Source organism: Haliotis rubra, unplaced genomic scaffold (genome assembly GCF_003918875.1).
Source record: "Haliotis rubra isolate DU_JTF1 unplaced genomic scaffold, ASM391887v1 Scf46, whole genome shotgun sequence".
NCBI lineage: Eukaryota > Metazoa > Mollusca > Gastropoda > Lepetellida > Haliotidae > Haliotis > Haliotis rubra.
The window spans coordinates 1,297,929-1,313,560 of NW_025767146.1; the positions used below are offsets into that span (position 1 = coordinate 1,297,929).

The window sequence follows — 15,632 nt, forward strand, 5'->3', positions numbered from 1 at the left end:
AACATAAAACGTTGCTAAAGATTGAGAATCACACGAAACGGTACCTACAGCCCTAGTCAAAGCCGCGCCATGAAAAGGACCAGCAATAGCACCAACATCAGACGTGGGTATTTGCATAAGGACCGAGATCTGCAGGAGTTACAACCCTCTTGAGTACATGTTTCCATCAACATAGCTCAACCAGATTGCTTCGTAACAGCTATATTCAGGAGGAATGACCTACAACAACTCATAACCAAAGCACTTGATTCAGGATAGATTGCTACTGACACCTCAAATTTAGAGGCTGATAGTTCTAATTTTCCTAAGTATGACATGCATACCGAAGGGTCCTGAAAGCGGGGTTGGAATCAATACCGCCGACCCTGTATTGACACTATCACGGACACTGGGGGGATATTAAACCTGGACAATATCGTGCAAGTGTTTCTGTTATGGCTTGTTAGGCTTGCAATGACGAGAGGCCACGCCAACCACAACCATGTAATAATTTAGTCGAACATATGGACATAAAGGGACAAAACCCTTTCCACATCCATAAGATATCTCTGCTAAATGTAGAGTTGACAGTTGAATTCCGGCTTGATCATGGACACTAGGGATGATGCCAGGTGTTCTGCCCCATCTGCTACATCCGTTATAAAAAATGCAAAGTCTAAGTAAAACATGGGAGTGTGTGGTACAAGTCAAAATAGGGAATTGCATATTTTTTGTCTCGATGTCAAACTTGAAAATGTGCTCCACATGTATACCACAAAAATTGCTAAATTAAAAGCATTTATCACGGCCTTTAATGTTGTATCGAACAACGTCAGAGCACGAGTTGTATGCAATCTTGATTTTTTAAAATTAAACGTGTGCTTAATTTTAAGTTGTGAAATGTAAACACCAAAGACTGGAGATGTTGGAACATTGCTTGACATAAAGGTAAAGTCATTGGAACGTAAATCATCCCTGCTGTCTCACTGCCTTGTGGAGAATTATTTGTCATTCTGAATCTTTATGTACAGTTCTAAATATTATAAACATATTAAGTGGTCTTACTAGACTCCTTTTTTTCTGGTTCAGATGTGTAAATCAGTGGAACAGAATTTGCTGTTTGATTGGTATTGAACGACAACAGAGTATCGATATACCTGAAGTTTAAAATTACCATATTGGTGAAATTATCTGTGTTCTGTCTTTGCCACCCGAGCAACAATTCTGATTCATATACATAAAGAAACAGATCCACAAGTCATCCTACTGATGATGCCTGCTCATTGTCTTACTGATGTACCTCCAAATTGTACGTGGATGTAATTAACGCGGAATACAAACTTGTCAAATATTGTCTTCTTGGTAAACATGATGACCTTTGCTTTAATTGTCCAGAATCTCTAAGGATGGATACGTAACTATGTGTGTGCTCATCAAGCTTATTTTAAAAGCCCCATAGATCAATGACTGATTCAGTTTGTCATGCGGGATAGTAGTGTACAAACGTGAATGATTAAACGTTTGACAGAAATGAACTCATAAAAACTCTGGTAAACATTCAAGCAAATCGTTTGAGTTTTTGAGAATTCGCATGGCAGTAATTCCACTTGTCTTTCCCTGATAATGTTAAAAATTATGGTTTATTTTTTGGACAGCCATTTGATGCTACATTTGTAGGACCCAGCTAAACCGCATCATCGATGACAGTTCGTTTTCAAGAAAAGCATGTGTAAGCAGTCAGGAAGGTTGGTTTAACTGAGAGAATGCTATGCCACTATGTTACGTTTAGATCAGATTTGTGTCTGATATAGAGAGACTTTTAATCCATTTCTTCATTGATACACTTACGACCTACGTCGTTGGAGAGAATTTGTCCAAGTATCGTAGAAGTCCACATGGTTTTCTACAGCTGCTGTGACGTCATGTTTTTGGTTTAGCAGTTGGTTCCGAGTAGACCTTTCATCATGTTTAGTAACAGACCGGAGTCACCCAGGGCCAGAACAAAAGAATAACATCGCTGCTGAAGGAGTTCAATGCCACACTTCTGGACTGAAGCCATGGCAAAGACTGAGTTGTTCACTGTCCTTGTGGAAAGGCACACATTTCAACAGCTTCCCATGTCACTTTGTCTTTATTTCATCTCGTAATTGTCTCAAGGGTCAAGCTTAATATGCTCCGCTTATTGTCTGGCCTTGACGAAAATATTCCACCATGTTGACAGCCTTGACATTCCAGAACGCGGAGGCCACTACCTTCTCATTGCATGGGACAGTCTTTGTCTTCTTTTCAATGCCCCCACAATTGTTGGACTCAGGTTTCATGTTCCAAAGGTCAGCGAAACAATTTGTCTTTAATGACTAAATCGTTCTGGCATATGACATCATGTAATGTTCACAAAAATGATTGAACTATTACGCAATTGGTTCTATGTGAGGTTCAGCACATACCAGATAAAACTGAATAATGCTTTTACTTATTCCAAGGGAACAAATGTCATGTCAAATCATATGATCGTTCTCTCGCCCAGCGGCCCTTGGTCAAGGTAAAGGACTGGACATAGAAACTATCACATGACCACAAATGGAGAGTTTGAGTCAAATATATATACGCATAATATGTGAAGAAGGCATGCCATTATTGCTTACGAACAGTGTGTTATGTCTGTACCACATATATACAGAAAGGATGCCATTACCATGTGGAATAAACACAATAAACACATATAATCAGTTACTTACATAGTGATACCATATATTTGTTTTCAGTACTTGGTTTGTTTCGTCTACGTCTAGAATCTGTATCAGGGAAAGGCCAAAGTACACCGTGAGGTTGTCGTTGGTGTGTATCACAGGGCGACCCACTCGTCCCTGACGTTCGTAGCGCTCCAATAACTTTTTAATGAGGATTTTCTCAGTCGATATCGCCTGCTTCGGTGGTAGTTTGAGAGGCGGCGGCTGTACACTACGTTCTTGTATATTGTTCTCATCTGGCACCCCACTGCTGTTCTGTAGCTGGCCTTCTACGCTCTCCCTGGATGGAACTGCAGGGTCGTCTACGGCGTTTTCTCCTTCTGTGGGCCTCACTGAAACATACGACAAAACACATCTGACGACATAGGTCGAAGGTTGGAAATATATTGTTTTACTGTGTCTAAATAACTGGTAAAGTTTGTGAAAGATTTCACACACATAAATGCATACACTCGCATAAAGATACACACAAGTGTCACAAAACACAAACATATCACAGAAAGACACACACATACACCGCAGACAACCACACCAGTCACTTATACAAAGACACACAAGCACCACACAGACATACAGTGAAGGACACATACAGGCACTCACAATATACACTGCGCATGTACACATTTGAAACACTAGATCAATCCAACAGAAGGAAGGTCAGTTTGTACTGGTCATGTGAACAGAGAGAAAATGTAGTTGATTTCCAGAATGTGCAACAAGAAACAGCGGTAAAGAGCACCCCAAGTACCACTATAGTCTTGGAGAACCATGAAATACTTTCACGTTAGTCGTACATGACTACGGCTTACATTCACATCTGTCGTACATGACCATGGCTTACATTTACATCTGTCGTACATGACCATGGCTTACATTCACATCTGTCGTACATGACCATGGCTTACATTCACATCTGTCGTACATGACTACGGTTTACATTTACATCTGTCGTACATGACCATGGCTTACATTCACATCTGTCGTACATGACCATGGCTTACATTTACATCTGTCGTACATGACCATGGCTTACATTCACATCTGTCGTACATGACTACGGCTTACATTTACTTCTGTCGTACATGACCATGGCTTACATTCACATCTGTCGTACATGACCATGGCTTGCTTTCACGTTATTTGTACATGACCATGACCTGCTTTCACGTTATTTGTACATGACCATGACCTGCTTTCACGTTAGTCATACATGACCATGACCTGCTTTCACGTTAGTCGTACATGACCATGACTTGCTTTCACGTTAGACGTACATGACCATGACTTGCTTTCACGTTAGTCGTACATGAACATGGCTTGCTTTCACGTTATTTGTACATGACCATGACCTGCTTTCACGTTAGCCGTACATGACCATGGCTTGCTTTCACGTTAGTCATACATGACCATGACTTGCTTTCACGTTAGTCGTACATGACCATGACCTGCTTTCACGTTAGTCATACATGACCATGGCTTGCTTTCACGTTAGTCGTACATGACCATGACCTGCTTTCACGTTAGTCGTACATGACCATGACCTGCTTTCACGTTAGTCGTACATGAACATGGCTTGCCTTTGCGTTAATCATATAGAAGTATGTCAAGTAGTCAGGTTCGTCATTTAGAACAATGTTTGTCGTCATGTTAATCTCAGAGAACAACGATTCGTCTTGGAGGACCATGTCTTTTCTCCTCACGAGTCTTATATAACCAAGGCCTGTCGTCAGCTTAGTCTTGACCTGTTTCAGCCATGACTTGTTTTCACATTAGTCTTAGAGCACTCTGGTATTCACTTTTGTTTTTCACATTTCTTGTAGAGCAATGGATATGCATCCACATATTGCAAACACGTTAGTTTTACAGAACCATATGTCTGATAGTCAAGCTAGTCTTATAGGAACGTGTCTAGTAATCACTCTAGTCCCAGGGAACCATGACTCGTAATCATGTTAATCTTAAAGTACAATGGGTAGTAGTCACGTTAGTCTTTGAGAGCAATGTCTTGTAGTCAGGGCAGTCTTAGAGAGCAATGGCGTATAGTCACGTTGGTCATTTGGAATCAGGGCTCAAAATCAAAATAGTCTTGCTTATTATCTACAAACCAAATCAATTACTGCAGCTAAGCTCAGAGCGTCACATCTCGTTAAGGTACCAAGCCTGCGTTATCTGACCATCATCGACAGCTGTCGAATCTAGCTATCGTCTGTAACAAACCCACCAACTATAAACTGACATTCGTGATATAACTGAACTACTGTTCAAAGAGGAATAAATCTTAAACAAAGTCACTTACTCCTCATTCACTCACAAAAATTCTAATCCCGTTTGACAGATTACCTTGACAATTATTGCAATTATGTCGTGTCACTATTCGACCAAGAGTCAATCTGGAAAAAGCTATGAAAGCCACCCATGTATTGAATATATTCTAACCAATGTTTGTGAAGAGCTCTGCATGCATGCATTGAAACATAACTACTATTTAACAGTCACCACAAAAATAATGTCCGTTTATAATAACCACATAAAACTACTGACAATATTGTGTAACCTCCTGAACATATACACGTCAAGCTGTTCCGAGTAGCTCTCTGCCTAGTGCTAATTTTGAATTCTAGCATAAAAGAATAATGGTTGCCCATTCGTAATCATATTATACAATACTGTTAAGGTTTGCGTGTGAAACGGTGTAATGTGAATCGTAAACAAGAACATTTAGCTGTGACAGGAGTGAAAGATGATCCTCATAACATCCATGCATACTCGTAATCAAAGACATCTATGAGTGGGCTATACTGAGTACTTAGCGAGTGTTGGGTAGCAGAAACACAATGATTCCAATGTAATACTAGTATTATTACAAGAGTTGAAATACAATGGATACCCAAATACAGATGACTAACGTTTCTCATTATCTAAACGTATCGAAGAAAACAGACGGTGTTAGTGGCAGTGATTCATACAGTCACCATTCGCTGACTGTACTCAGGAAGTGCAAGCTGACAATAAAGTGCTTTGCTTTCTCAAAGGTGGGTTTAAAGAACGATAAGATCCTACAAACGTTTTTATTAACGTTTTAACAACATTTATCCACACAACATCACTGAGCCATAAACATTTGTATTCAGTGGAAAGCCGACTTCCGACTGGGTTTAATGTAGGTGACGGGAGCCCGCGAGACGAAGACATATCGAGTCCTGTCATTTTACTTCTGTGATATGAGTCACCAGATGGTTTATCTGTTGTGAAATTGGTTGTAATTACCGTTAGGCTACAACATTTGTTCAGTTTCGGAGCACGAAATATTCACGAAACAAGATTATACCGGTTGACATAAGGCCATTTACGACAGCTCACTTGGTCCAACGGGCGCTGCTCTCAGTTACCACCAAGTTCAAGGTCGTAAGCAGAAACGGCGATTAATGTTGCAACGACCTTTCCACATAATGTTTTGTTCATCATTAATTTTCTGAAACTTATATAAGAAAGCAAAGTCTGGACATCAAATATGTCAACGATACAGGTTAGGGATAGGTTTTGTAATACAATGAACGTAGTATGTCTATACATCGATGGTGTTTTGAATAAAAAAAGCTGTGTTTAATGGGAATAGTGTTTTTTGCCTGGGAGAGAGCAGACGTTGTAGTGTACAGTGTACAAGCATTGCTATATACAGTGTACAAGCATTGCTATATACAGTGTACAGGCGTTGCTATTGACAGTGTACATGCGCTGCAGTGTACAGTGTACAAGCATTGCTATATACAGTGTGCAGGCGTTGCTATTGACAGTGTACAGACGTTGCTATTGACAGTGTACATGCACTGCAGTGTACAGTGTATAGATGTTGCAGTGGACAGTGTATAGACGTTGCAGTGTACAGTGTATAGAGGTTGCAGTACATAGTGTACAGTATATAGACATTGCAGTGTACAGTGTATAGACGTTGCAGTGCACAGTGTATAGAGGTTGCAGTATATAGTGTACAGTATATAGACGCTGCAGTGGACAGTGTATACCATTGCAGTGCACAGTGTATAGAGGTTGCAGTACTTAGTGTAGAGTATATAGACATTGCAGTGTACGGTAAATAGACGTTGCAGTGTAGAGAGGTTGCAGTATATAGTGTACAGGGTATAGACGTTGCTGTGTGTGGTATATAGACGTTGCAGCGTACAGGCTTTTATTCGACCTGCTGTGTCCACACGAGCTGTTATTTAACGCTGGTAAACAAAGGTGATTTGTTATTGAACGGGTGATCTGTGCTGATCTTTGGTGATCTCGTTATGGTGATAATACATGGCAGTGATAATGAACATCGTTCAATCCAGACGAGAGCTGAAAATTCCATTGCAATGAGTCTTAATCCTCCTGAAAGTGACGATACCCCCATAATGATATTTGTATTGAAAAACCTTCCCGGTGTCATGCCAGTATTGAAGACCCTCAATTCAGCCATGACAGCGCTGAAGATCTTTATTCCAGCCAAGACAGCGCTGAAGACCCACGTTTCGGTCCTGCTAGTATTGAAGAACCTCATTTCACTCCTGCTATTGAACAACCTGATATCGATCACGTTGCGCTGACTGAACTTCACGTGCACGTATTCATATTTACAAAACAAACTATCAGAAATTGCCATTGATATGGGCGACTTTGTATATCTATTATTCCTTCTTTTGATGTTCCCCCTTTGGGAGTGTGTTTACATCTGAAACATCCGACATTTTCTCGTTGATTTCTTTAGACAAGAAAGCTCATTTTTTTCTTATCGATCTGACCCAAACGGACCTTTTTTCCATTAAGATGTCTGCCGTTCAGTACACCTCGTGAATGTTGATCCTAGCTAGATGAAGTCAATAGGCGAGGTATTCCTGTCAAATGTGCGCAGTCGTGCCTCCGCTCCCCACATTTCACCTCGGGTTGGGAACTTCCTTTCTCTGCTCGGTCTCCATCATCAAACAGCTCCCCCTATCGCGTCCCTCCAGCAATTCAGGGCTGGATGCTTCCAGTTGCATCTGGTGATGCTTTTTAGGTGAGGTAGTAACTACCAGCACACTCTCGTAGATTGTCGTTCGTACATAGCACGTTGCCTAGCGCGTAGAACACTGCCGTAGGTAGAGACGGTTAAATGACGACACGCTGGAGTGTTGGGACTAAATGCTTTTGCATTTATACATATTAGCGGATATGTCGTAGATAGAGATTATTCTTTGGCTGAAATTCCACTTGTCAGCGTCAAACCGACCACCACCCGTCAGGAGAAAATGTTAAGGAGGGTACACGAGGTACACGAGATGGGGCTGGTGAATATAATGAGAGCTATTATGTGTGGATCCTTGGAACTTCCGATCGGGCAGGAAATTAATGACGAAATCAATTCATGCAAAACTGTAGTATAAAGATACGATACGCTAGCGTAATAGATACACATTGAAAGACATCGTAATGCTGGTCTAGATGATGGCATGAGAATCGGCTATGATCGTACTGTATCAGCATGATATTACAGCATTAGATAGAAACTCCTAGTATTGTACAGCACTGAGATATCAGACCATTTGCATACACCATCACCTTTTGACATGAACATACACAAATCGTTTTAGGCATATTTCCTCAAGTTATCATGTTGTATATACGAATAAAAAAGTGATGTCAATCATTCCCTGAATTACACTGCGTACACCCTCGCTTTCTTGTATTGTTTTGTGTCACTAGTTCTAGTATCAATCGATGTGGACTATGTCTAAATTGTGATAGTGTTGTTATGTTTTTATTATTCTCATCCATTCAGACATGATAACGTCTTCCATGACTGCAGCTAACAACATCTATATACGTTAATCACAAACGAAGCCCAGTTTTCAGATCCATGAGTAGTAACATTTTTGTTGGAATCTGTGATAAGGAATTCTGAATATTTTCAAACAGTATTGTATAACGGTGATATATTGTGAGGCATATAACGGTAAACGTTTACTCTCCACAAACAAAAACATTTGAAGTGCGTAGATCCGTACCTAGAAATCGTTTACACGCATAAAGATGAACTGATTTCATTGTTTTAGATTATCATTAGTTGAAGATTAGTTTCTATAGGACCAGCAACGATTGTGGTATTATTTAATGAACACAGATTATTAACACATAGATAGTGATTTTGGTGCACTAACATGAACCAACAATGTCAAAACTGTGCTTTCTGATAAAAAAGAACGTGGAATTTCCAATGTTACAGCTCGTTCTTATACAAACCCATTTCTTTTAATTCCCAATATTTTATATACTAAAGTGCATTTGCAAGGGTACCACTTTATCCGGTCTAAGTATGTCTTTAAAAGCCGAGATCCCTCAGACAGAGGATATCAGGTTTTAATTTGCAATTCCCGGTAGACAGTAGATACGTTCCCGTAAGCCCTGATCTCAGTGAGACAGCAAAGGTTGGTCATTATATATAGAAAGAAGTCGACGAGGCGAGAACAACAGTCTGTAGCCATGTACCCTGAGACTTCACTGAAAGTGGACACCCGCCTGTGTTGCTGTACCCACTCGCAGCAGAAGTATGATCTTATAGGTGAAGTATCCTTGATTCTGTATCACACGAGACAGCGGAGATCGTCATGTATTAGCCCAACCTGAGACAGCAGTGGTCTGACCCCCAAAACACGATGGCCTAACTCGTAATAAAAATATTACCACTATCACATATGTATAGGTCTACTCTGTGACAGTCCAAGCCCCAGCCAACAGCGGATGGTGGAGTATATATAGGCCTACCCTGTGACGGCGGAAGTCCCATCCCATATACAATAAATGCAGGCATATACAGTTTAACCACGTGACAGTGAAGGCCCACCACAAATTCCATCGACCTTCGCGTATGTAGTCGTCACCTCTGACAGGAGAAGTCCCAGCCTGAGGCCTGTACTTTGGAGATCGACACCACGACAGATGCAACTGCCATCAATGGTTCTCCAGGACAAAGAACAGACCCCCACCTTATGAAACAGTCACGGTCAAACGTTATAGTTCCACCCCAAGAGACAGCATGGGTTCCAGTCAGCAAGTCTCCGTGTAATACAGTTAAAGTTGGCCACTATTGCGATTACATTACTATGACTGGTAAACATTAGGACATAACTCATAGATATCATGGCACTTGCTTTGCTATGCTTTCGATCCGGGCCTGCACTACCAAAATTGAATCGAACATTCTAGTTCCATACAGAACCCAACCAGGGACCAGTATGCGTTAACTAGGGTGGTAGGTACAGGCGATAGATGTCTAAGAGCTCATGGGCTCACATACATTTAAAATGCAACTATAAGTACAAGGTACATGTTACCTCCGAAATGAATTACAAAATGTCACTTTAGTATATAGAGAATACCACATAACTATATTATATAAACAATCTACTCGGGTTTCTTCAGGAATTGACTGTCGGTAATGAATATCTAAGGTACAGAATTATACATTAACTACAACCCATAATTACAATGATGAATGCTTGGAATTGACGGATCTATGTTTGGTTCGGCTACTCAAGCGATGATTTCAATTTGTATCGGAAAACGTTTATTGCAAGCGTAGATCGAACTCGCACAGTTTGATCTGAGAACGTGAGATAGCCGACCTCAGCGATATTAATAGAATAGTGGAAATATATTTTAAGAGTATTTGAAATATATTAATCAATTTTTAAAGTTGTGTTACATTACAATACCCATCCGTGAAGATCCAGGTTGGAGTTTGTGTTCAGTGTTTTGAGGATACAAACGTGATGAGGTGATGAGGCTCGCTGAATTTGCTGATGCATGCTATCAATCACTGGATTGTGTGGTCCAGAATCGATCGTTTACAGACCATACACCTGGGATATAGCTGAATGATGCGTTAGACAACAAAACAGCAAGCAAACCGATTGTGATATTCATGTTCAAGTAATTAGGTGACTAAAAGGCTTTATTACGGCCTACAGAGAAACTGTAAAGAGCATTGAGACATTTTTTTTAAAGATCAACTCGACATAGCTTGGTGGCGCACGTCATCATTAGCAAAGAACACATTCGACATACCTCACGCAAGGGCTCATAAAAGAAAAAATACAACTACAAAGAGATCCCATATATTTTTTAAGTAATTTCCACAAAAGTAATTATTTGTCAAGTTTGAAAGTAAGGATGTATTTTCAGTTCAAATCATACTGGTAGCTTTCGTGAACATGATTCGCCTTGACCCGGCAACAGTAGCCCGTATGCTCTCCTCAACATAAGATATGTGCTCCATAATGAATACTCCAAAGTGTATTCTACTTGGGAAAAAACACAAGTGCCAATGAAATACAAAACACGAAAAACACGTGAACATGTTACGAATGCACTGCTTGGATGTTCTCCGGGAAATAATGGGCGCAATTACTGTAGCACTAAAATACAAGATTTAGGCTTTTAGGTTATTCTTGAGCCTTCTCTCTCCAGTCTATTTTCTCACAGAAACGTGTTTCGAATTAATCTGATTGCAGGGCAGCCATGTGGAGGGGAAGGGCGATGCACGCTTGGTGAGCTATATCGATTATTATTTAAACGCTATAAAGGAACGACTGTATAACAAGACTAATATAGTTATAGTTGGCACTAAGGCTGTTCTGGGATTAGTAACACTACCTCACAAACGACGCTCTAAATCTGACAGAATGGTAAACATTGTCCATGTGTAGCAGCAGTAAACACGAATCAAATGAGAATTATCAGTTAGGATTGAATTGCAATATTGTTAGACCCGATGGTACCCGGTCGCCACAGGCGCCGTAATTAACCGAGCAGAGTTACCTCCCTTAGGTGCGCCAGAACTCTATGATTGTGGATCTAATCACAGATTTCCCTAGGTTTGCTTCTGGGTTTTGTCAGTACCCAGTGTTTGATGGTTTTACCAACGTGGTTAACGTCTCAGATCTACGTCAGGCCTGATACTCCGTAATATGGCTGAAATACCGTTTAAGGCACCAAACTCACTCACAATCATGGGTTACTAGGCTGGCCTTGCGGGTACGAATATGCACAGCGAATTTCGGTGCAAAAGGTAACTGGGCCACGCGCTTTCAACAGTTACTGAGAAAATATTTCATGAGAAAACTTGCTATTTAATCAGACTACGAAATGATATAATGTCAATGTACATCCATGTGCATTTCCTCTTAACTTCAATCAGCTCTGCAACTGCTCAAGCGTACATTTGGGGAAGAAATATGTTCAGTCGATTGCATTGAGACTTCTATACATAACCATCTATTATTCATACGCAGTTGTGTTTTAATTGTAAAGAATCTGAGACAAGGCATAGAACTGTTGATAACTGGTAGCTGGCAATCAATAAACTTCGAACAGGTATAATTATCTGGGAAATAAGCGTAACATGGAATTTCATGCAAAGTTAGTTTAATATGTAATATTGTGATATTAAGCATGACGCGCTGATAAAGTAACAAGGGTATGACACAGCAGTCTAAACTGTTTGACAACACATTCCAACAACTCGCCACCAACACCAATATCAGAGTTTTGTCAAACTGTTGTGGAGAAATAGGATCGGTCTCTATTCTCACCAACTTTTCCATCAAATTTTCGTGTGAAGTGTTGTCAAACTCTTGTTGTTCAGAAACAACGAATCGCAGTCAAAGAAATTATCACGTGACGTGACGTCGTGCTGAAATGACATGACAATTTGACAACATGTGTTTGACGTGTGAAAACGCGAGTTTGACACCTTTCAAAATATAAATAACATGTGTGGTCAAACTTTAGTTTGCCGCGCGAAGGCCGCTTAAACATTTGATACTAGCACAAAGAACGATACATAGAGAAAGATGATACACCCTGACACCATACATTACCCTATACATTATGGCCTGGCAGTAAACATTCGGCAGCTTTATACATTCACAGCGGTGAGACACGTAGAAACATGTAGCTCTTACAATGATATGACGCAGCAGAATACAAGTCACAAATTCATCATTATTTGCATAATGCTTGTCAGACAATTTTTTATCCATTTCGGAATGAGGTATATATCTGGTAGTGCTCAATGAGTTAAAAAAACAATCATGCATGCTACCGATTGCCATGGCAGACGTTTGCGCATATTGCCTTGACCTCGTAGAGTTTTTCACGACGTTTAGCCTTGATATTGTCACAGAGTTGCCTCAGCAGATTAGCATAATACTTTGCATTTATGGATTTACCTTTCATCGGGGAGTCCACCAGAGGGATTCCTTAGAAATCCCATAAACGCGAAGACACCTCTGTGCCAGATGGAACAGACTTCCTGCGACGTTCTACGACTTTAGGTCGTTCCATTGCTTTGACTGCCATGTCTCAGGTTGATAACAATGAACTCAGTTGTTACAAATCGTTCAACCAAATCAGCTGGATCTGCTTCAAAAGGACGTACAGCCTCATGAGGGATAATGAATCCAGAGACAGAAGACTTTTGCAAAATGTGCCATGTTGTTCATTCCTGAAAATACCCCCATCTCTCATACGAGATTCCTTTTGATTGAATATGAGATATCCATTGAGTCATAGATCATCCACAAACAAATCCTTTGTCTACATCATACTTAATGGTGGCAGTTAAACGCCTGGCCGATTTTGAATCACCATCAAGCTCCTCTTGCCCTCCTGATTTCCGCTGCCTCTTCTTCAAAATGGTAAAGGAAGGAGCTCAATTGACACAGGTGTACGCATGGATTGCTTTTGGAGACACTTTGTCTCTTTCATCATTGTAGATATATGCTGAGGGGTTGTGTATTTGGTTGAACTGAAGTCTGTTATCATGACAAGTATTGTACATAATACATACAGATATCTTTCGTGCTCAGAACGTCCCCCAGTACAAGTACAGACAAGTACCGAAACTGTGACATTCTTGTAAACACAGGTTTTCTTATAAACCCATGTTGCTCGAGATGGTTGAAATATACACTACCTTCATTCAATACTTGACAGATGGCCTAGGCATATTAGTATATCAATGCACACAGACATCCCTATTTACTGAAGCGTACGTATGATATCGTACTATTTTCAGAAATAGTATACATCATGTAATTTGGTCCCTGGATCTCTATCTGCGTCGCCAGCCTTCACAGGCTAGAAAAAGCCGGTCGCTGTATACTGGGAGCTCGTCTTTGACGTCACATCCGGTTTAGGACAAAGGTACTCTGTACTGACGTCGCAATGATATGGTGAGATTGGTCCCAGCTTATGATAACTGACACCGCCTGGTGGCAGATTGTTGACAAAAATACCAAACTAAATCGAAATTATTCTGAAAAAATATAGACGAAACTTAAGAGTTGATTAATTTGGTATCAGTTTCGTTAAGCCGAACGGCACGTTTCTTTTTCAAATTTAGGATTGAGGGAAAAAGGAAATCATGAAGAAACGTATTCACACGAAGCGAATTGTCCAGAAGCCATACTGGCTTCGAATCCGGAGATAAGACTACTGTGTGTTCAATGAAAAGGGGGCACACATTCAGTACTTGTAAATGTCATTCAAAAGCGTTTTCCTGAGGTTTCGAAGTTATAAAGTTGACATGTAAGGTATCAACGTTGAAAACCTCAAAGTTTGCCTATCTTCCTTCCGCCATGACACAACGTCAACAAAACAATAAAGGTATATTTTACTATTCGCAGTGATGGACTAGAATATGTAAGGATATTTACGATTGAATTGCATGTACAATGAATGCGACATAAATGACTGACAAGCATATTCATTCACACGTGGTTGACTAGTAAATACCATTCACACTTGCACCATTGATTATGTTATACTGTCCATACACACACATGAATGCCTTCTATTTGCAGAACGGAAGGACGGTGGTTCGACACACTGTCCATGTCAAACCAAGATAAGATGCTACTTGTTATTGTCTTGCCTGGCGTTCAGTTTCAAGGAATGGTAATCTTGTAGCCGGTATGCTGAGACTGACGGGACTATCCATGTTAAACTGGGGTATTTGATCTCAAAGAAGTAGCACTGTGAAAATGGCATTGGTTGAGACTGGTACAAGCAGACAGACTCAAAGACATGCACGCACGAACGGGCGTTAACGCGTCGATATAAGTGCCAAAATCTTAAATGCGACGTTCAACCTAATTTCAGTTCCCCTCACTTGACCACCACATATACAATTTATTTGTATACCGAGCATATACCATCAACACTGATTGACGAGCACATAGACACCATACCATATTGCCATGCACATATACCTCTAACACGACTGTCTGGTACATACCATCTACACACAGGACATGATTGACCAGCACTAACCAGACATACAAAGCATATGACCGATGATATAAAGAAGCCATTTAGCGTGGTCGCTGTCTTCAGGAGTCTCTAGACGGTTAAGTGGATCGACAAAACCCCTCACGCCAACTACCGGGAGTCTCGTTATAAGCCTCTACCCAAACTGCTTGGAAATGGTCTTTCTAGAAGTAATTTTCCTTTAGCCATACTGATAAGAAAAACTTTATGACATGACCGGAGAATTGAATGTTGGTGTGATGAGAAGCAACGATCTAGGCCTGTTGTGGTAGCATGACCAGCCTGCTTTACACACATTCACAAATCCCATTCCGACATATCTTCTCCCGTGAAGACGCGTTATTACTTAAGCTTGTCTGTCGGAAATGAAAATATGTACCGGATTTCATGAGACCATTGATTAGGGAGCTTATTTTCCGCCGTGGTTAACATTCAAATTGAAGGCAGAAGAAGCCACGTGAGTTTTAGCATTAGATGAGACCATTTATGTACTTTGATCATGAAAATATCCAATCGAAGACTGATGTTTTTTGATTTCCACATAATAGCAGT

General features: G+C 40.5%; 1 protein-coding gene across 3 annotated transcripts in view; it reads right to left on the reverse strand.

Annotated features, from left to right (window-relative positions):
- The window catches only part of LOC124290204 (neuronal acetylcholine receptor subunit beta-3-like), a 137,585-nt gene that overhangs the window by 31,301 nt on the left and 90,652 nt on the right, over positions 1 to 15,632 (reverse strand). For all 3 annotated transcript variants that reach the window (XM_046726915.1, XM_046726913.1, XM_046726914.1), the window contains one exon: positions 2,718 to 3,061. In XM_046726915.1, the coding sequence (XP_046582871.1) occupies positions 2,718 to 3,061 (344 nt within the window). The remainder of the gene's footprint in view (positions 1 to 2,717; positions 3,062 to 15,632) is intronic.